General features: G+C 48.2%; 1 protein-coding gene across 1 annotated transcript in view; it reads right to left on the reverse strand.

Moving 5' to 3' along the window:
* Window positions 1–20749, reverse strand: part of POLD3 (DNA polymerase delta 3, accessory subunit) — a 526599-nt gene that overhangs the window by 371580 nt on the left and 134270 nt on the right. Inside the window, exon 4 of the mRNA XM_069640165.1 lies at window positions 7523–7562. Coding sequence (XP_069496266.1) covers window positions 7523–7562 — 40 coding nt within the window. The remainder of the gene's footprint in view (window positions 1–7522; window positions 7563–20749) is intronic.

Genomic DNA, 20749 nt, shown 5'->3' on the forward strand with positions numbered 1-20749 from the left:
TTCAAGTCAGAACATCTCTCTCTAACAACAGTACCCCAATGTTCCATTCCAGAATGGAATGTGTTATGCTGTACACTCCATGGGCTATAAACATTCAAGGTTAGAATTCTTAATAACATTTACACATGTCTGTAATGGGAGAACTTTTACATATGTACACATTTGCACCCCCCCCCCCCATCTTATGAGGAGTGCTGGGGAGAAAGTGAGTATCCCCTTTCTAATTTTAAAAGTAACATTTATGTTACAGGACAAACCTACCTTTAATGACTGATGGCAGTGAACCTTTTTATTAATTCAGTGCACCTTTACATTGGGCTGTTTCCACAGCCAGAGTAAAGGAACCCATGGGTGCTCCTTTTACAAAACTGGCCCCAGTCTTTTTTTGCCATTTTACCATTCTCTGTCCTTTCTTGTTCCTTCTCCTAACATCCAGGGTGGGAAATTCATTTATGTTAACTTTATCTTCGGCGGGAATCCTGTGGATTCCCCGCCCAAGCTCCAGAGTGTCTGAAGGCAGGAAGCGAGGGAGGAGTCCTAAACTCTGGAGCCCTTCGTCTTCCAGCCTGACTGAGAATCCAGTTCAAACTGGAAGGCTTGCTGTCCTGAAAGGACTGGCAACCCCTCCCCCCACCCCAAGTTTGAATGTTGCAAGACTGTATGATTGGCTGGCTCCTGCATAAAAGTCTGATCCTGGAATATGAAGAGTTAATCGACCACTGGAACTAAAACCAAAGAGGAAGATCAAGAAAATGCAGCCAAGACGATTTCCAGTGACCAGAGCCAGCTGTGCCCTTCCTTACAATCGACCCTGGGACTACGAAAACGATGACTCGGACCCAGAGCCTGGTGAGACCCACTAGACTCAAGACGACCTGCATTTTGATCCTTCCCACGCCATGCTGCAACCTTGTGTGGCGCCAATACCCCAGTACCCTGGGACCTCGAGCCATCTGGCTGTGCACGGTCTTCCGAATTCCGAATCTCACTGAAACTTCATGGCCATCTTGCTGGATCTCCACAGGCACGATTCAGGTCTGAAAAGCCCCCTCACCAGAGTGGTGGACCATACAAACAACGAGAATCCGACCGTCGATATTCAGTCTTCTTCTGTGCTCCTGAAAAGGCACCAAATCCACAGAGCTGCATCCAGACGTGGGGAAACTCTTGCATGGAGCCTTGCCCTGTGAACCCTGCTGCAAATGTCCTTCCAAAGTCCTGTTTTCCGTCTTCTTGAGAAAGGAATCCATCCTCCAGGTTTCTAGCTGCAGATCCATTTAGTCTTCCTGCTGCAACTCTTCTGTGCTGAGGTACTGTGTTGGTTGGGGTATTTTACCTACCTTAAGCCTTTGTGATTTCTGTATAGCTTTGGGGCGTTTTCTTTTATCGGGAGGCCACTCATCCAGTTCACCCAGGCCCACTGCAGAATCCTCCTAGGGTGTCTCTCCGAAGACCCTGGACCCTCGTGAAATACTTACTTGTTTGAACAGTCTTCCTCTGGGACTCAGACCTTGCCAGCAATTGAACCCTATCTCACCCTGCCTACAGCTGGCACACTTAGAGTACTATGGTGCCTCTACTGCCTCGGCGTGATCTCATGAGATAGAATAAGGGAAGGACTGGATAAGAAAAGGGTTCTGCCTTGAAAAGAATAACAAGTGTGTAAAAATTACTTACTTGTAAAAGAAGTTGGTTGGTAACTAACTCTGAGAGTGCACAGTTACAAAAGTTCTCACTTACCTTGAATGTGTGTTGCACTATTCTGAAAAGTGTACATATAAAGTTAATGTACTCACCTATGAATTGGTTGTGCCTATTCCCCAAAAGCAATGCTGTTGGTCTCACTTTACTATTCCTGTTAGGATAAATGCATGAGTGTCCCAAATTGGGTACTGCTTCACCTGATTTGCTGTTAGTCTGTCCAGAATAAGTCTGCCTAAGGTTATACTTACCTTTAAGTTGCTTATAGCCCCTTTAAAAGGTATATATGTTTTACTTACCTTGTGTTGGCTGTGTGCCATCCTAAAACAAGTTAAAGAACTATTGCTTACCTCAATCTGTGTTGCACTGATCCTAAAAAGTAACTGTAATAGAACATTACAACATTAGGTCTTACCTGCCTAGAATAGCTGTGTGCCATTCCTGGAAAGTGTTCCTTTAGGTGTAGCTGACCTTGGTTTGCCTGAAGCATCCAAAAGAAGTGTAAAGAGTTCTTGTTTATATGATACGGTATTATATGGCATTTATTACGTGCCTTCAAACAAGTGTTTCCACTGAGCTGAATAGCAACTGTAATTGTATATTACACCAAAAAGGTCTTACTCGCCTAGTATAACTGTGTTATCACAAAAGTAGTAGAGGTATATACAGTTCCTTGAACCGGTGTCCCACTATTCAGAAAAGTATATTTGCAACTGGATGAGTGGCCTCCCAATCACAGAAAACACCCCAAAGCTATACAGAACTCACAAAGGCTTAAGGTAGGTAAAATACCCCAGCCAACGCAGTCCCTCAGCAGAGAAGAAGAGTTGCAGCAGGAATACGTCAGGATATGCAGCCTAAATCCCAGTCGATGGATTCCTAGGTCAAGAAAACGGAAGACAGGACTCCGATTCTCGTTGTTTGCAAGGTCCAGCACTCTGGTGAGGGGACTTTTCAGACCTGAATCATGCCTCTGGAGACCCAGCAGGATGCCCACGAAGTTTCAGCGAGATTCAGAATATTGTGCAACGCCAGATGGCACGAGGTCCCAAGGTATTGGGGTATTGCAGCCCTGCAAGGTCACAGCACGGCACGAGATAGCTCAAAATGCAGGTCTTCATGAGTCTAGTGGGTCTCACCAGGCTCTGGGTCGGGGTTGTTGTTTTCAGAGTCCCCAGGTCGATTGGAAGGAAGAGCTACAGCAGGCTCTCCGGTTGCTAGAAATCGCCTCGGTTTCGGTTTCTTCATCCTCCTCGTCGTTTTGGTTCCAGTGGTCTAATACCTCTTCAGCTTTCAGGATCGGACTTTTATGCAGGAACCCAGCCAATCAAACAGCCTTGCAACATTCAAACTTGGGGGTTGGCAGACCTTTCAGGACGGCCAGCATTCCAGTTGGAACTGGATTCTCACAGCCAGGCTGGAAGACAAAGGGCTGCAAAGTTTTGGACTTCTCCCTCGCTTCCTGCTATCACAGACTCTCTGGAGCCTGGGCGGGGAATCCACAGGATTCCCGCCGAAGATAAAAATCACACAAAGGAATTTCTCTCCCTGGATGTCTGGCGAAGGGTTGAGAAAGGACAAGGAACACTGAAATGTTACATTCATAATGAGAAAGGGGATACTCAGTATCTCCCCAGCACTCCTGTGTATAGGAGCGTTATAAATTCCATATCATATCTCTCCTATAAGGTGGGGAGTGCTGGTCTCACCTAATAAAATGTAAAAGGGATCCAAATATCCTTTCTAACCTTGGGAACTGTAGTTCTCACAAGGTTAGCCATAGAAAGTTAAAAGGGGAGCCCCTAGGGCAATCCAGCAACAATAGGCACGTATTGCCAAAAAGTTGTCAAAGAGCATAACTTTTAAAAGACACTATGGAGGGTTTTAAAATCGACACTCAAAGAGAGTAAAAGACTGAGTGTGGAAAAAGGTTCCCACTCACTGAGGTATAGGGAAAAATAATCTACCAGTCCATCAAAAATGTTCTGGGGCTGACACTCGTCAGGGAGATGCATCATTAATATGAAAATCTTACCTAACAGTAGGAGAGGAGATCTTTTTGCCCCGTTAGCCGCATACATGGCCAACCCCTACCATTCTTTTGTTGAGTCCTATGTGCGCATTATGGCAAAGGCTTTCACCAAAACACTAAACTAGTGGAACATATTTCTGTAAACAAATAAATACAAAATATTAGGCATACATTTGAATAACTCTGAGGGGCGTAGCGAATAGAAACAGCCGGTGACATTAGCAAATAAGTCTGAGCGACCCAATACAGACCTCAGAACTTGTGATTATGCTATTAGCACCCCGGAATTACACCTTTGGGTGCCAATTGGAATGTATTTCTTTGGAACAACGGTTATAGCGAGCGCACAAACCATTGTTTCAAAGAAATACTAACCTAACATGGCGGTCATGCAAATGAAAGCAAAGCCCTGATTTGAACCTCTTTCCCATTTCCATGGCGGCCAGACAGTGTTGCAGCGCCGCAACCCCTTCAAGTAAGTAGTAGGTGAGGAGAAAGAAGTGTGGGGGGCAGAGTTGAGGGAGGGAAAAAGGCAGGTTGTAAGTAGCCGTCAGCTTGCTCGGAATGCAGGCTAATGCTGCGAGGTTCAACCCACATTCCAAGACACCCGACTGACTATTAAACCCACCTCGGGTGGTAAGAAAACTTTTAAAAATAACCACACAGCTTTGACAAGTGACTATGTGCCTCAGCAGGGTTATGTTACCAATTACTGTGCTGGTGGGCGTTGGGTATACGACAAATTAACCGAATTTAAAAGTCTGACCCCACCAAAATACCTAAAACAAATACCACGAAAAGTCTGAACTTTTTGTGGTGTGAGTTTAGGTGTTTCGGTGGGGTCGGACTTGGGGCTGGGGTATTGCCCCTGCAAGTGGGGTGTTGCGGGGGACAACCCTGCCAAATGAAAAGAAAAAAAGGCCGGGGCTGCGGGGATGTCCCGCGCAACACCCCGCTCAATATACTTTACAGTAGTATAAACCCCTGCACCTTTCGGGAAAAAAAATGAAAAAAGAAAAAAAAGGACCCTACGGCGCCGGATCACGGAAGTGAAAGGGAACTGGAGCTGCAGGGACACAGCACGTCTTCGAAGGTAAGTAGGGTGGGGGTATGTTGGCGGTGGGGGGGTGTTGAGGGAGTTGGTGGGGGGGGTTGAAGGGTGTGGGGGTATGTAGTGGTGTGCAGAGTATGTTCGCATGGGAAATGTACAAACCTTTTGAGGTGCGTACATTTCTCATGCAAACTTTTCCGTGATGGAAAAAAAAAAAATCACACAGATCCGTTATCTGGTTCGGAGGCCAATAAAGGGGCAATCTAAATAGGGCCTGACTTGTTGAAAAACTGCTGCTTTAAAATAATTTGCTGCAAGGGCACATAGTTTAGTATGAAGGGCTGGGGGGGAGCGAACGAGTGGTCTGAGCGGCAAGGTGTACAGGGGCATTTTGATAGGGGTTGGTGGGTGCAGCCAGAGAAAATGCACATGCTAGGTGCATTCATATACAAGTAGGGCTGTCTGAGTGCAGGCTAAGGTGTGTGCACATGTACATGGAGGTGTGTATGCACGTAGGGTTGGGCTGGCGCGTATGTAGAACTGTGTGTGCAGAGGTTTGAGCAATGCTTTTATGTGCAAAGGTGGGGCTGTGTGCATGCAGCGTTTGGACACATCTATGCAGGTGTTCACACTCACACCTGCAACATCGCATCTGCACACATACGCGTCTGTGCAAGTGCACGCAGTTGCGTGAGCATGCGCAGACACACTGCATACATATACCCACCACCCCGGACATGCACCTGCCATCCACTAGCACACCCTCCATGTGCTAAGCCCGTTGGCATGTGCTCACAAACTTGCACACACCCATCCACATGCACACACGCACACGCGGTAGAGGGAAAACAAGAGAGCATTAGACATTTTATGTTCAGTTATATTATCTACTGTGTGGTGAACCTAATGCGGCCCTGTGTTTACTTTTATGTAGCTGAACAATGTTAGGCTTCCCGTCATCAATCTAGGCTCTATGTCCTTTGATCGTCCGCACTTTTACAACAGATCATTCAAATGACCTCTACCGCCCCCCTAACCCCTACTCAAATTGGGTGACACTGGATATTTTCAATGAGCAATTGTATATTGGTAAACCTCTGGTGGGCAACAAATGCAACTACGTTTCCCCAAAATCCAATCACTCCACCTTCACTTCTTTCAGACTACCTCTAGCTCTTACCCTCCCTGTTTTTTTTCTTTTGAGTTGGGTCCCCCTGAACCTCTCTTTCCCTAGCCCCCTTCTCCTTACCCAGTCTCCCCTTATCCACTACTCCTACGTTTTCCACTCCTGTCCCTACACCTTCTTCCCCCCTCAGTCTCAAACCTCTATGACTTCCCCCTGCCTTTGCCCTACAGTCTTCACCCACCCCCACCCACTGCTCTCTGCTAGTCAGGGCCCCCCCTAAAACAACCTTTCCAAAGCCTGCACACCCCAGGTGTACTTACACCGCTCACAAGCTTTCCCTAACATTTCCCTTTCCTGCATTCCTCTCTCCAGCCCCTTCGCCCCCAAACCTCTCCAGTCCCAGCCACCACTTCACTTTACATGTTGAGGTTCCCCCTCTAAGACAATAAATGGGCAGTCAGGTGGAGAGCTTGACCATATTTAAAGGTCGGCCACTCAATCTGGTCAACTATTTACTGATGACCAAATATTCCCTACTATACGCAATTTGGAAGTCGACCACAAAACTCTGTTCCATCTCTCTTTTCTTGTTGCTTTGAAGCAGATGCGGTCGAGATTCATTCTGAACCGGCTGTCATTAGAAGTCAATTTAAGTACTCATTTCGGGGAAAATTCTCATTTACATAAAGTCTTTTGACATTCACCAAAATGCTGCCAATGATTACGTCAATGTTTTAAAAGAAAGATTATGCATCATACCACTTCTGTAATACAAATAACAGTGTATAAGTAACAAAAACCTTTCCTGAAATAATTTTGAGCCACGTAAGTGTATCATATTGTTTCTTACCTTTAAATTCAATAGACATACGCAAGATTATCGTAAAGGCTTCAGGGTGGCTCGAATTATTTCCCGGACAACCCTTCCTCTGAGTCTCTAATAAAAATGCCTATTGAAGTAAATAAAACCCAGGGCAGCCTCTCTAGTTAAAACCAATGCAAGTATATGTCGGCAGCCACCAGGAAACCAACTAATTACGTATATCACATGGCACCTGAAGGGCTGCATGTCTTAAGTACATTCTTCCCATCTGAACCATACCCCAGATCTGTGATGTGGGAGAGCCAAGCGATCTACAGTAGATGGGGGTGATGGAGTTAATACAGTCCAAACTATGAGCAAAATCAGAAGAAAATCAAGAGACAATCTTTTACTGCTTAGAGTCCACCGAATTTCGCATAGTTGTAAAGGGAAAAGTGATTCTGTAAGTGTTGAGGGTATAGAAATGGACTACATGCATTCAATCAGGGGTCACGCATCAGTGACAGGTTTCTTTCCCCATTTCACCCTGCAGCAGTAAACTGAGAATGGGGCTCTCAAATAGGCCTTTGGGGACACTAGAATTAGCTTGGAGTGGGGGTCGGGGGGGGGGAGAGACATACCTGTATCCAATAGGGGCTGTCCCTCACAACTTTGACCCAACCCCGGCCACACATCAGGGATGTGCAACAAAATTATATTACACCTGCCTCTTGTGATCTCATTTCTTAATTATCCAACATTCAAATTGGGGAGAATGGCATAATATTACAGGTCCCATAAGTAGCTTACCTTCCAACTTTTCCTCCTTGACTACCGCAACTTTGTGGAACTGCAAGAAAACGATGTTACAGATTTAGAACCCACGAAATTAGGGCCTACTGAGAACGAACCAATGTTTTCATTAGGAGCGCACCGCATTGGGAGCGCACCCACACCTCATAAAACAGGAGACCTATTTTTTAATAAGGTTTCTTGTTATTGGGAGTGCTCTGCAAATACTGTGAACCTGTGCAGAACCGTGAATTTCAGCAGATGTAAGGCATCTTAAAATGGACGTGAAAGAGCAGTAAAGAAAGTAAATGCCAAGAACATTGATTAAATAAAATGCATAAAGCGGAGAAGCAGAAGAAAATATTGAAACATAAATGAAAAGAAATAAAATGCATTTGCCAGCAAGGGAACTATCAGAAGCCCTCACGAAACATATGCATGGAGCGAAATACAAGAGCTGTAGGGGAGGAGGGAAATTAAAATAAAACAAATCCCATAATGAACTAAATTCAATGAGTTGAAAATAAGTCTGAAAAGTAGACATGAAAGTAGAATCAATTTAGTATATTTTTTTATATAAGAAAGCACAAAAAGCATGATAATTACCAGCACAATCATGAGGCAGGTAGAAACTAAAAGGTTTGTGAAGGAATGAAGAAACATGCCTGTGACAGATTACCATCTAACGGGAGTATAAAAGTTCAGTTCTATTTTAATTTGTATTAAATAAAATGATGCAGTAATTCTGTTTCTGAAAGGGGAGTCTGATCATCAGACCCCCACCCCTTCGATAAAGCTATTCAGTTGCACAGGGAAGGTTCAGAGTGTTAGGTAAGAATTGATGTAGTAACACTGAGACTGCACAACACTTATCTGCTTGGCATTAGGTAACCCACCTTTTGGTATAGGTCTGTACTATACAAGTTGGTAGTGTGATTGAGCAGCCAGGCCTATCCCAAGGGGGGTAAACGTGAGCTGTAGAGCTTTAGAAATGAAATTTGCAAATACGAGTAACCAAGTAACACTTCACTCAAGGTTTCAGTTATAAATAGTTATTTATTTAACATCAATTTTTAAATAAGCATTCTTTAAAAAGGGCAAGATGGGTACCAATCAAATATACTTTAAAATACTTTTCCAGAATCAGCACAAGTTAGTGGATACTCTTTAGAGATGCGTTTTACACACTTCCTACACCCAGAGGTGACTTCATACACAAGGACAGTAATGGCATTTACATTTCACTAGTTATACTTTGCAGATTCTGAGGTTGCAGAAAGAAGGGTTAACAGAAGGAAAAAAAGGTCAAACAGGTTCTCAGGGCATGAGAGTATACTTAAATCTTCCAATGAAGTCTAGACAAGCCTTTCCCAACAAAAACAGTCGAAAACAAGTTACCACCTATCAGGGACACAAATATCAAAGTCAATGGACTAGTAGAGCCTGCAGGGAGTCAGGACAGCCAAAGTCAATTGGGGCACAGTCTATGGAGCAGAGTCACTTCTTAGATAAAAAATAAAAAAAGTCTTGCAAAGTTAGAGAGCTTTGTAGAAATCACTTGTAGGGTCACACGCTGTTACACTTGTGGAAAGCAGAGTTGGAATCAACTCCAACAAAAGTAGCCAATGCAAGTCTCAAGTGAGAAGAGCACAGCTAAAGACACTGAGGTAAGTACCCCAAGTCTAAAAAGTACCTCTGATTTGAAGAAGAGTGGTCTAGCTGGATTCTGTCGTGTTGCAGCGATGCAGTTCCTGTGTTCTTGAGCCTCAGTCGTGGGGACAAGAGGGAGGACGTCTGGAGGACTCCTGCGGCAGCAATTTGGAGGTTGTCGGCAGCTACGGCCTCTTCTCGATCAGCAGCACTTTGCGGTTTCAGCACACGGTAAACAGCACCACTGCAGATCTCTGATCCCGGTTGGGATTCCTTCACCCCTTGAGTCCTGCACTCTGCTGAGGGGACTCAAGCTCTGGTCGTCCTGCTTCCGGAGGGTGTAAAGGCTGGAGGGGGTATCTGTATTCCCGCTCTATGTGGCAGAGGAGAAGCACAGAGGACCCCAGCCAAGATTCTCTATTTGGTCAAATGTGGGCGAGCAATCAAGGCCTAGCTCTCAGGAGGTGATGCGGGCTGGATCTGAAGTACAGTTTAGTCCCCAAGCACCCACAAAGGAATGTCCACACACTATGCTAGTTATAACAAAGTTCTTTATATAAATAAGGCTTTGATTATGTACACATACAATAACACACTTTGTACTCCGGCAATTCTAAAATGATAAATATATACAGTCTTGATGCGGTACCACAATTACTCTTGATTCCATTAAAATGCATGACCTGTAGACAGTTTCAAATGGCATGCAAATCCATTAATAAAGTGAACCAACAATAGACTTGAGGAGGAAAGCAAGTTGGTTAAACAATTGGCAGAATACTGGGCCCCAACTCCTAGGCACCATTCTGTATGAGGATTCCCCCCCCACCTGGGCAACCTGTAAATAAATATTCAATATAAGCCCAGTCCATATATTGATTCGCTAGGAGTCTTATTTCCTTCTAAATGGTTCTACCACCCCAGTGTACCTGGAATAGCAGAGTTCGAAGTCGGGTCGTCGACAGATCCTTCTTGAGCGGCTCCCTTTAACCCTTTAAGGCAGGAGCCACGGATCGTGGAGATCCCACGCAGAAAAGGGTCAACGGTGGCGAGGCAGCAGCTTTGGTCTTGGCGGTGCTCGTCGACGATCGGTCGTGGACGTCCTGCGAAGAGGAGGCGTGTGGTGCACCTCAGCGACGATAGTTCGTTGCCGCAAAGAGTCAATGAAGAACTTTGGCCCAGCAAGGGCGTCAGGTCGTCGGCATATCTGTGGTCTTCAGATGGCGGGAAACCCACCGGCAGATTTTCATCGGTGCGTCAGCGGCCTCGACTTTCTCCGGCGGGACAAAGCAGTCGACGGTGCTGGCAAGAGATTCCTAGGATTCAAAGTGTCTTAATCAACGGGAGCGTTGCGGCTCCGGTCGTCAGCGGCTCCACGTCAAGAGGTCCCCGCTTCTGGGCAACACAGCTTCAATGGGCCTCCAGCGGTTATAACCTGTAAACCCTGGTTGAAGCCGGGGGACGGCTGTCCGGTGCTTCTCTTCATTCTCCTCGGCGGTCCCAGTCTCCGGTTGAGTCTTCCGTAGGCTGGCTCCCAGAGGGCTTCGGCAAAGGTTAGCAGTGCAAGATGGTCCCTCGTAGCTCAGGAAGAGGTCTCCGAGCCAGGTCCTCTCTTGGGTCAGTTTCTGGAAGGCACAGCAGCTTTCAGATTGCGTTGAAGGGAAACAGCGGTTCACCTTCTTCTTCCGTCTCAGCTTCAAGACTAAGCATCAAGTATCAACTTCAGCTTCTGAACAATTTCTAGCAGTGAGAGGTCCTCAGATGAACAAGTTACTTACCAACTGGTTACGTTCTTTCGACTGGAACATCCTCCAATGTATTCCACATCTTTGACATGTAATGTTCACAGTTGTGCTACCTCGGAACTTTTTTGGCAGAGGGCGTCCTGCGGCGAGTCGATGTCCCTCGAAGGCCTCCGTCGAGGGCGACGTCACCGGATGTTATAAATGGGACGCACAGCGCCTGTAGCCTCAGTTTATGTTTTTTCCTCCATAACGTGTGACCTGCTCATACCCAATGCCTGCTTGACTGCACATAGCCTTGAAGGAGTGCATACTGCAATAGCATAGGAAATTCTCCAGAGGTGCAAGTTGGGAGGGCGATGAGTAATACGTTGGAGGAACATCCAGTCGAAAGAACGTTACCAGTTGGTAAGTAACTTGTTCTTCAAATGGATTGTGTCCTCCAACGTATTCATCTTTGACAGACTCCCAAAGCAGTACCAGAAATCAGATTGCAGAATAAAGGACCGCTTTACCAAAGGCCATATCTTGACCATGGAGCGTATCCAGGGAGTAATGTTTGACAAAGGTGTGGATAGAAGCCCATGTAGCTGCGTCACAAATATTCCCAATAGGAACTCCCCGTTGCAGGACAGTGGAAGTAGTCACTGCCGTAGTGGAGTGAACTTGCAAACCCTCTGGAGGGTCCTTGCCCGCCAATCGGTAACATTCAGTAATGGTGAGAATAATCCACCTGGACAAGGTCTGTTTGATAACAGCTTGGCCCAATTGGTGTCCAGTGTATCCCACAGAGCTGGTCGTCCACTCTGATCCTGGACATCCTAGAAATATAAAAGCTCAGAGCTCTCCTAGGGTCCAACCTATGGAGTCGCTCCTCTTCCTTACCAGGATGAGGAGGAGGATAGAAAGCAGGAAGTACCACTTTCTGGCTTAAATGAAATTCAGACACCACCTTAGGTGGAAAGGATGGACGTACCCTCAGTACAACCCTATCCTTGTGGAACACAGCAAAGGGTGGCTTAGATGAAAGTGCCTGAAATTCACTCACTCTGCGAGCGGATGTAACCGCAACCAAGAAAACAGTTGTGAAAGACAACAGTCAGAGGACAAGAGCGCAAAGGTTCAAACTGAGCACCCATCAGGAATTTCAAGAGCAAATTAAAATCCCAAACCGGCACCTGAAACGGGGACGGAGGGAACACATTAGTGAGCCCTTTAAGAAATTGGGAAATCAAGGGAATCTTAAAATAAGAACATTCTTCAGACGAGCGCTTGAAGATAGACAACGCCGCCAGGTAACCCTTAATGGTACCTACTTGAAAAGCCCTTTTAGGCAAAGAAAGCAAGAAAGACAGAACCATGGGAATGGAACACTGAAAAGGATCGACATTGTGTCCTCTGCACCAGTCGCAAAACATACGCCAACGGTACAGGGATTTGGTTGCCGGCCGCCTGGCCGAAAGCAACACCTCCATCACGTCATCCGGGAGGTCCCAATCCTTATATCTCAACCTTTCAGAAACCAAGCGCGATGGTTAAGAGTCTTGACCTCTGGATGGAGAATCCAACCCCCCCTTGCGCAAGAGAAGATCCTCTCGGTAGGGAAGACGGCGTGGAGGACAGATGGACATCTCTAGAAGGTCCAGGTACCACGCTCTCCTGGTCCAATCCGAAGCAATGAGGATCATGTGGGATCCGAACCTCCGCAACCTCCTTAGTACATGAGGAATGACGGGGACCGGAGGAAAGGCATACAGAAGTGGGAATGACCAATCCACGACGAATGCGTCCCCCAAGGCTCCTCTCTTCTCTGAGGAAATTCCCTTGAGCAGAATCTCTCACTTCCGGTTGGCACTGGTCGCGAACAGATCCACTTGTGGGGTTCCCCAAAGGGCGAAGACTCCAGAAGGACTTCCTGAGCCAACTCCCACTCGTGAGAGTTCATGCTCTGCCTGCTCAGAGCATCCGTCACCGCATTCTCCGCTCCGGCCAGATGAACTGCTGAGAGTGAAATTCCTTGCTGGATTTCCCAGAACCAGAGCTGCATTGCCACTCTGCACAACGGGAGTGACCCTACCACCCCTTTTTTGTTGACGTAATGCATGGCCACTGTGTTGTCCGTCATGATCAGGAAACTCTTCCCCCACACAGGCGGCAGAAAAGCCTTCAGGGCCAGCCTGATGGCTCTCGGCTCCAACAGGATGATGTGGAGGTCTGACTCCGACAGAGACCAACGACCGCTGGCGGTCAGATCGTCGGCATGAGCTCCCCATTCTGTGAGGGAAGCGTCCGTCACCACTGTGACCTCCGGCCATGGTTGCCAAAATGGCTCCCTCTTCATCAGATTCCCTTCGCTGGCCCACCACAGAAGATCCTGCGAGACCGAGAGTGGAACCTGAACAGGATCCGACCTCTTGCCTGAGAATTGGGACCACTGCATCTTGAGGACCCATTCCAAGGATCTCATCCGCAGTCGGTCCTCTGGCACCAGAAATATGCAGGATGCCATGAGGCCGAGCAACCTTAAGAATACGAAAGCCGGAAGACTCTGGGCATGTTGAAATTTGCCCAACATCTGTAAAATGTGATGAGTCCTCACCTTGGGAGGTGAACACTTCCCCAAGGATGTGTCCAACACAGCCCTGATGTACTCGAGCTGTTGAGAAGGTGTCAGATGTGACTTCTTGAAATTGAGGGAGAAGCCCAGCTTGTGGAGGGGAAGGCAGGTGAGACTGAGATGAGCCAGAGCTTGCTCGGGAGAACGTGCCCTGATCAGCCAGTCATCCAGGTAGGGGTAGACTTGAATCTCCCCTGCCTGAGATACGCTGCCACCACCACTATTAGCTTGGTAAAGACCCTCGGGCAGAAGTCAATCCGAATGGCAGGACCCGAAACTGAAAGTGCGAGCTGCCAACCCGCAAACCTCAGGTACTTTCTGTGCTTTGGATGAATCGGCACATGAAAGTAAGCATCCTGTAGGTCCAGAGACACCAACCAATCTTGAAGTCGAAGGACCTGAGAAAGAGTAAGCATCTTGAATTTATCCTTCCGGAGGAACTTGTTCAACCAACCCAAGTCCAAGATGGGCCTCAGTCCCCCTGTCTTTCTTTGGAATCAAAAAATATGGGGAATACCATCCCTTTTTCCTCTCGGCTACAAGCACTAGTTCTATAGCGCCTTTCTCCAGCAGGGTTAAGATTTCCTGCACATGGAACGGATCCCGAAGCTTCAAAAAGAGACTCCCCAGTGGATTGTCGTGAGGCCGTGTGAGGAAGGGCAGGCAGTGCAGTGGGCTATTGTCTCCAGAACCCACGCATCCAAAGTAATAGCTCGCCATTCTACGAGATGTTGAGACAGCCTGCCCCCAACCGGCGAACAATGGAACATGGCCTCATAGTTGTTTTGGAGCGGCTGTCGCAGCGCCTGAAGGCAAAGAGGCTGCTGCCTGAGCAGCTTTGGCACCTCTATTTCCCTGACCACCACGGGTACTTCTACGTTGGCCACTTTGATTGCTGGCTCCTCTCGTCCTACCAAAAGAAGAATAGTATCAAAAAGGAACCGCCCCTCCACTGTTGTCCCCTATGACGAAAAGGCAGAAGTTCGCACTGCTGCACTCGAAGACTTAGCAGCAGCTTTGGAGGTCAGCAACCTCTCAAGGCTCTCGTGAGCCTTGCTGCCAAGCAAATGAAAGCCATTAAAGGGCATGTTCAGAAGACGGGCCTGTACATCTGGAGCAAAACCCGACTTCCGCAGTCACACAAACCTGCGTATAATGGTGCTCGCGGTTTATAGTCATAATGTCGAAAAAAAAATGTCGAAAATAATAATGTCGACATCCTATACTTATAATGCAAAAAGTCATTTTTTCGAAAAAAAAATGTCGACTTTTTTTTGTTGACATTATGACTATAAACCCTTAAAACTATCAACACCTCACCCAACACCCCCCTGCCACCCCCCCACACCCCCCAACCACCCTTTCACCCCTCATACTCAACACATACCAATTATTTATTTATTTATTTATTCAATAAATAACCTAAAAAAGGATCATTTACTATGGGGGGGGTCCCCCCCCAACCCCCCCTCACCCAACACCCCCCTGCCACCCCCCCACACCCCCCCAACCACCCTTTCACCCCTCATACTCAACACATAACAATTATATATTTATTTATTTAGTCAATAATTAAATAAATAAACATAGTATTTACTATGGGGGGGTCCCCCCCCAACCCCCCCTCACCCAACACCCCCCTGCCACCCCCCCCCACACCCCCCCAACCACCCCTCATACTCAACACATCATATATATATATATTTATTTATTTATTCATACAATAAATTAAATTTCGAAAAAATATAGAAAAATGTCGACATTTTTGTTTGTCGACATTATTGTTTTTCGACATTAATTTGTCGACATTTTGACTGTCGACATTATTGATGTCGACATTATGACTGCACACCGGTGCTCGCAGCCATGGACCGGCTAATACTATCGCTGTGTTCAAACCAGACTGAAGGGATTCACACATGGCGTCCTTGCCATCCTGTACGAGAGTAAGGAACCCATCCCTTTCTCCCCACCCCCACCGGGAATATGCTCAGCCGCTAGAGAGACGCAATTCCACAGAGTGTGTGAAAATGTTGCCAAGGCACAAGTGGAGTTGGCTGACTTCAGCGCCATACTCTTCCCCCCGCCACCCCCCGCTCCCTCTGAAAACACCTTGTGTGCCCAACCATCGAAGCGCTTGTCGTCCCTATCAGGAGGGATGGTAGGGTACGCCGCCTGCCTCGAGGTGGCCGTAGCCACCTAAACCACCAAACTCTCGGGAGTGGGGTGAGTGGATAGGTAGCTGGGGTCGCTACTGGAAGGGCGGTATTTTTTAGTTAACGACTTGTTAACCGCCTGAAGAGACTCTGGGGTCTGCCAAGCAGCAGTCACCCTTTTTTGCAAGGTTAAATGAAAAGGTAACACCGGGTCACTGGACGGACCTTGATCCAAAATATCGGTCAAGTCATCCTGAACAAATGCATCTGGAGGACTAGACCAACCAAATCCTCAGTAACCCTAGCCATCAGTCTCGGATAGGAGGACTCTGCATGAGCCCCAGGCCAGGCCTGCCAAACTCCACCTCCGGAGATGTGTCCTAGCCACTGGCATCATGGAGTGATTGGCGCAACTCTTCCAACTGACTGTCCCCAGAAAAGACAGGAGCCACATCAGGCTCAAATTCCAAATCAGACCTCTTCTCATCCTCATAGATATCATCCAGAGGAAGGGAAAAACTCCTGCCTAGGGACAGAAGTGGGTGTGGATTCCTTAACAGGCTTTGCAGACTTGGATGTAGCCTTCCTTGGAGGATCCACAGTACAAGGGACCTCCATCGGCAAATTCCGGCCAAAAAACCCCGAAGGCATCCAGATTTCTGCAGTTTCGCCAGGGACGAAGACCGAGACCTGGACCTAGCACGTCTCTGGCAATCAACATGAACCTTGTCCGAACAGGTCTGCAACGGTTCCCGATGAGTATCGCGCCGAGGACCCGGGCCCGAAGGCGCGCAAGCATCGGACCTAGACCGTTACTTGACGGCTTCTTCCGAAGGCGCGGACAGAACTGTGCCCTGGGATTGAAAAATCACCAGCATCTGCTCCCTGAAGACCGCCCACTCCTCCGGAGTCGAGGACTGTGGGACAATCCACCTTCTTCGCAATGCCATCATCAACGAGGACAGGGAAGGCGACCGGTGACACCGCTTTGGGGACTGCCGAGACGAGGAGGAGTGGCAGGACCCACTCTGGGATCGAGATCCCCGGGACTCCTGACGAGGAGAGTCATCCCTCGAATCATCGGTGGACATCCCTTTAGTAGATTTTTGGGGCTTACTGGGTTTAAGTACCACGACCTACCTGTAACATCCCCTTACGCTCCCGCAAGGTCTTAGCAGTCAGCGACTGGAATTTCAAACAGTCGTCAGTGTCATGACTCTCGCCCAGACACCACAAACAAATGCTATGCAGGTCTGTAATCGACATCTTAGACTTACAGTCCCGGCAAGTCTTAAAGCCAGACCGCTGAGTCGGAGCGGTAGATGAAGACATATTCACGAAGAATACACAAGGCGTGCCGAGTTCTCGAAGCAAACACGTTTGCAGAAAAAAATGAACTGAGGCTACGGCGCTGTGCTTCCTATTTATAACATCCTCTTCACCGGGCAATTCAACGGTCCAGGAGGATGCAGCAAGCTTTGTTCACGGTTACTTCGTCGGGTGTTTCTCCCAGTGGTCGACTCTTACTAGTCCCAAAACCCATGCCTTTTAAGCAGGTTTCTACCATTCAGGCACAGCATAGGCTGTCACTGAAAGGACAGCCAGCCAATCAGGACTGGTTGCATTCATGCACTCCTAGAGACAAAGGACAGGGGAGTTTTGGGCGCCTCCCTCACATCCTGCCTTTCCAGACACACTGGAGCCAGAGGCAGGTTTCAGGACTGAAGCCTGCCAAAGGCAAAACTAACAAAGGGCTCACACCTGGTCAGCACGCAGAGAAAGACCTCACAAACAGAAAATAGCAACAAAAAAAAAAAAATAAAAAAAAAAACGGCCCATTTTGACAATACTGCAGCTGAGGATTCAATCTGCGGTAGAAAGGCACAAGTATGAAAATTATCCTGTATTTCTGCAGAGCAGTAGTCAGTTTGTGACGACACCCACACACAATAACCTTACCTGAACCACACACTCTGCCCGGCTCTCTCCACCCCCACCCCTCTCCCCTAAGCCCAGATCTACCTGCCTTAGCTGGTTGCAGCCCTGACTGCCCTCTATGCTTCCTACTCTGCTGGCAACATGGCTCTTTTTCTATGATCTGTCTGCACTTTACCCTGCATTGCCCCATGTCCTGCATTGCCCAGATCACGCCAGCCTGCAACTTGTCTGGCTGCAACCCTGCCACCATATTATGCTTAAAGGTTCCTTCAGAGCTAGCTTCCTCCTACAGTGTCCATGTAACATTCATTCCGCAGTACCACTGGGATGGGAGAAGGGTGTGCGTGTATAATATATTCATTCATTCATTCATTTTCTAATTTGTATAGAGACTTTCACCATAATTATGGTCCCAACACGCTGGTGGTTGAACGTCCCCGGAGGGTCCAAAGTATGGGAAAATTAGGAGGTGCTATTATACATGTGTGCATTTCAGCCATTAAAGTTATGAGAGGGTGGCCAAGACCCTGCTACTCTCCCATGCCTAAATGGCATGAGGATGGGCAGAAAGGAGGTATACTAGGAGCTAAGCAAGAGGGGGGTGTAAGTGGATAGAAAGGTAGCTTCATTGTTATGGCAGAGGTGTTGTGCAATAGTGTATGTGTTATATGTGAGCGCGAATGTGTGTGGGGATGAGGCCGTGCCTTCGGCTAAGTTTCGAAGGTGCGTAGTGCGAAAGGAATACACGAGTTAGCTGCACATTCGACATGGTCTACCCTCTGGATTCCATCTAGGTAGAAATAGCAGTGCTTAGTTTCACAAACAATATAAGTGCAACAAATACCCAGCAAAGGGGTGCCGAAGGGAACTTTAGATTGGGTTTTGTTGTGCTTCCCCATGCTGATCCAGGCCTGCGAGCACCCAGAGACTTGATAAGGGCTGTCTCGGTTCATTTCACACACCGCAAACCACCTTAGACTCAATTTCATCAGGGTGGAGCTCCCCAGTGGTGCCTGCAGTTGCCAGCCTCTCAATCCAGATTTTAATTTCTCTCAACAGGAAGCTTCTTACATTAGTTCACAAATTAGGCCCCCGGCTGGTCCCTCGCTCTGAAAACCTCATCCTCTGCAGCCCACAGCCAAGTGAGCTGCTGCAGCTTCCGACCTTCACTCGACTCAGCCGGAGAGCACCCGCCTGCCAGCAACAGGTGATGAATGCCTGCAGCATCGGGATCGAGGACCAGGGGCTCCCCTACCTCTACTTTGCTCTGCTCCTGTGGGCTATTCTTCCCGCCCTGGGATGGTCACACGATTCTCCAGGCCACTCTCCTCCACGCGGGCAGTCTCCTTTTAACGTCAGAGAGCCCTCACTGGGTGGGTGCGCAACCGGCAGGCCCACACACCAGTACCATGAGAGGGCCAGTAGATCTCCCACTACAACCCGCTGTGCCACAGGCCCCCACCCCTCCATAGGACCTTCCCAGCCTCACTCACCAGCCACAGACTCCGTTCACGGCGGGCCACAGCTTCCGCCAGCTCTGACCACGAGCCTCTTCCAAACGGGCCAGGCTGGTTTTGCGTAGATCGCAGTGTTCATCCAAGAAAGGGTCCGGACTTCCACCACTCGCCACCACGCCGGTGGGCCGGTCACAGGCCAGGTGCCTCGCACTCCAGGCTGGCTCTGGCCCAGGCCGCGCCAAGTGAGTCTGCTGCCTATGATGCAATCTACTCCGCTGCGTGTCCTCGGTCGCGGGGACACGCGCCACACTGCTTCCGCTACGGGGCTCGGCAGGGATGCTCAGTGCGACCTCTCACTGCAACAGGACGCCCAGACCCCACCACCTCCTCTGCTCCAGGCCTCGCCCCCAGACCGCACCAATACCGGCCCTTCCTCTACGCACAGTGCAGGGCCGCCCAGATAATCGACTCCAGGTGGTTTTAGGCACAGTAGCAGCTACAATTAAGGGTATGAAACTCTATGGCGGAGGATTATGTCCGCATTTATGGCCGGTTAACGGGAGCTCAAAGAAGAGCAGCCATCTTGGCCGAGCGCTCAAGTGCCCCCGATGTACAAAGTGTTTTACTTGTCTACATAACTTTAATTATTAAAAAGGCAACTGTTCTGCTCCATATTCGGCTCCAGCCGAATACTTGTCCAACTATTTGGTATAAGACTTTTCGGTACACCTCCGACACACCATAGAAGATCCTGAGCGACCTGAACAAGGTCTGTCATTCTGCCAGAGAATTGAGACCTCTGGGATCTGAGAGCCCACTGAAGGGATCTCATTCTCATTCTGGCACAAGAAAAATGCAGGATACCAAGATGCAGACCAACCTTAGGAAGTCGAAGGCCAGGAGATGTTGGGCCTCTGAGATTTTCAGACCATCTACGAAAGATCCTGAGCCCACAACTCGGGTGGCAAGGCTTTTCCAGAGGCTGAATCCAGGAAGCTTCTGTGAAGTTGTCTAAGTGGGAATTCTTGAAGTTCAGGGAAAAGCCTAGCTCGTGGAAGATGTGACAGGTGCGACTGAGATGACGGGCTGTTCTGGAGAAACAGCCCTGATTAACCAGTAGGTAGGGGTAGATGTGTATATCCTCCCTCCTTAGACTTGCTGCCATCACTGCCATAAGCTTGGTGAAGACCCTTGGGGCTGTGGGGAGCCAGAATGGCAGAACCCAAAATTGGTACCGAGAACCGGCAACTGCGAATCTCAGGTACTTCCTGTGCTTGAGATGGATGGGCACATGAAACTAAGCATCCTGAAGGTCCAATGACAGCAGCCAGTCCTGGAGTTGAATGGCCTGAAGGATCTGAGAAAGACTTGTTCTTCCTGAGGAACTTGTTCAAGCATCTCAAGTCCAAGATGGGTCGCACTGCTCCGTCCTTCTTGGGGATAAGGAAATAGGGAGAGTACCAACCCTGGTTTCTCTCCGCTGCAGGTACCAGTTCTATTGCACCTTTTTCCAACAGGATTAGAATTTCCTGTTGGAGGAAAGGATCTGGATCTAAAGAAGAATGGGCTTTTGGGGGCAATCAGGCTTTTGGGGGCAATCAGGTTTTTGGGGGCAATCAGGGGGTTTAATTATGAAAGGGAGGCAACAACCGTAGGCTACCGTCTGTAGCACCCATGCAGCCAAA

The sequence above is a fragment of the Ambystoma mexicanum genome, chromosome 7q, assembly GCF_040938575.1.
Source record: "Ambystoma mexicanum isolate Mex_15411 chromosome 7q, UKY_AmexF1_1, whole genome shotgun sequence".
Lineage (NCBI taxonomy): Eukaryota > Metazoa > Chordata > Amphibia > Caudata > Ambystomatidae > Ambystoma > Ambystoma mexicanum.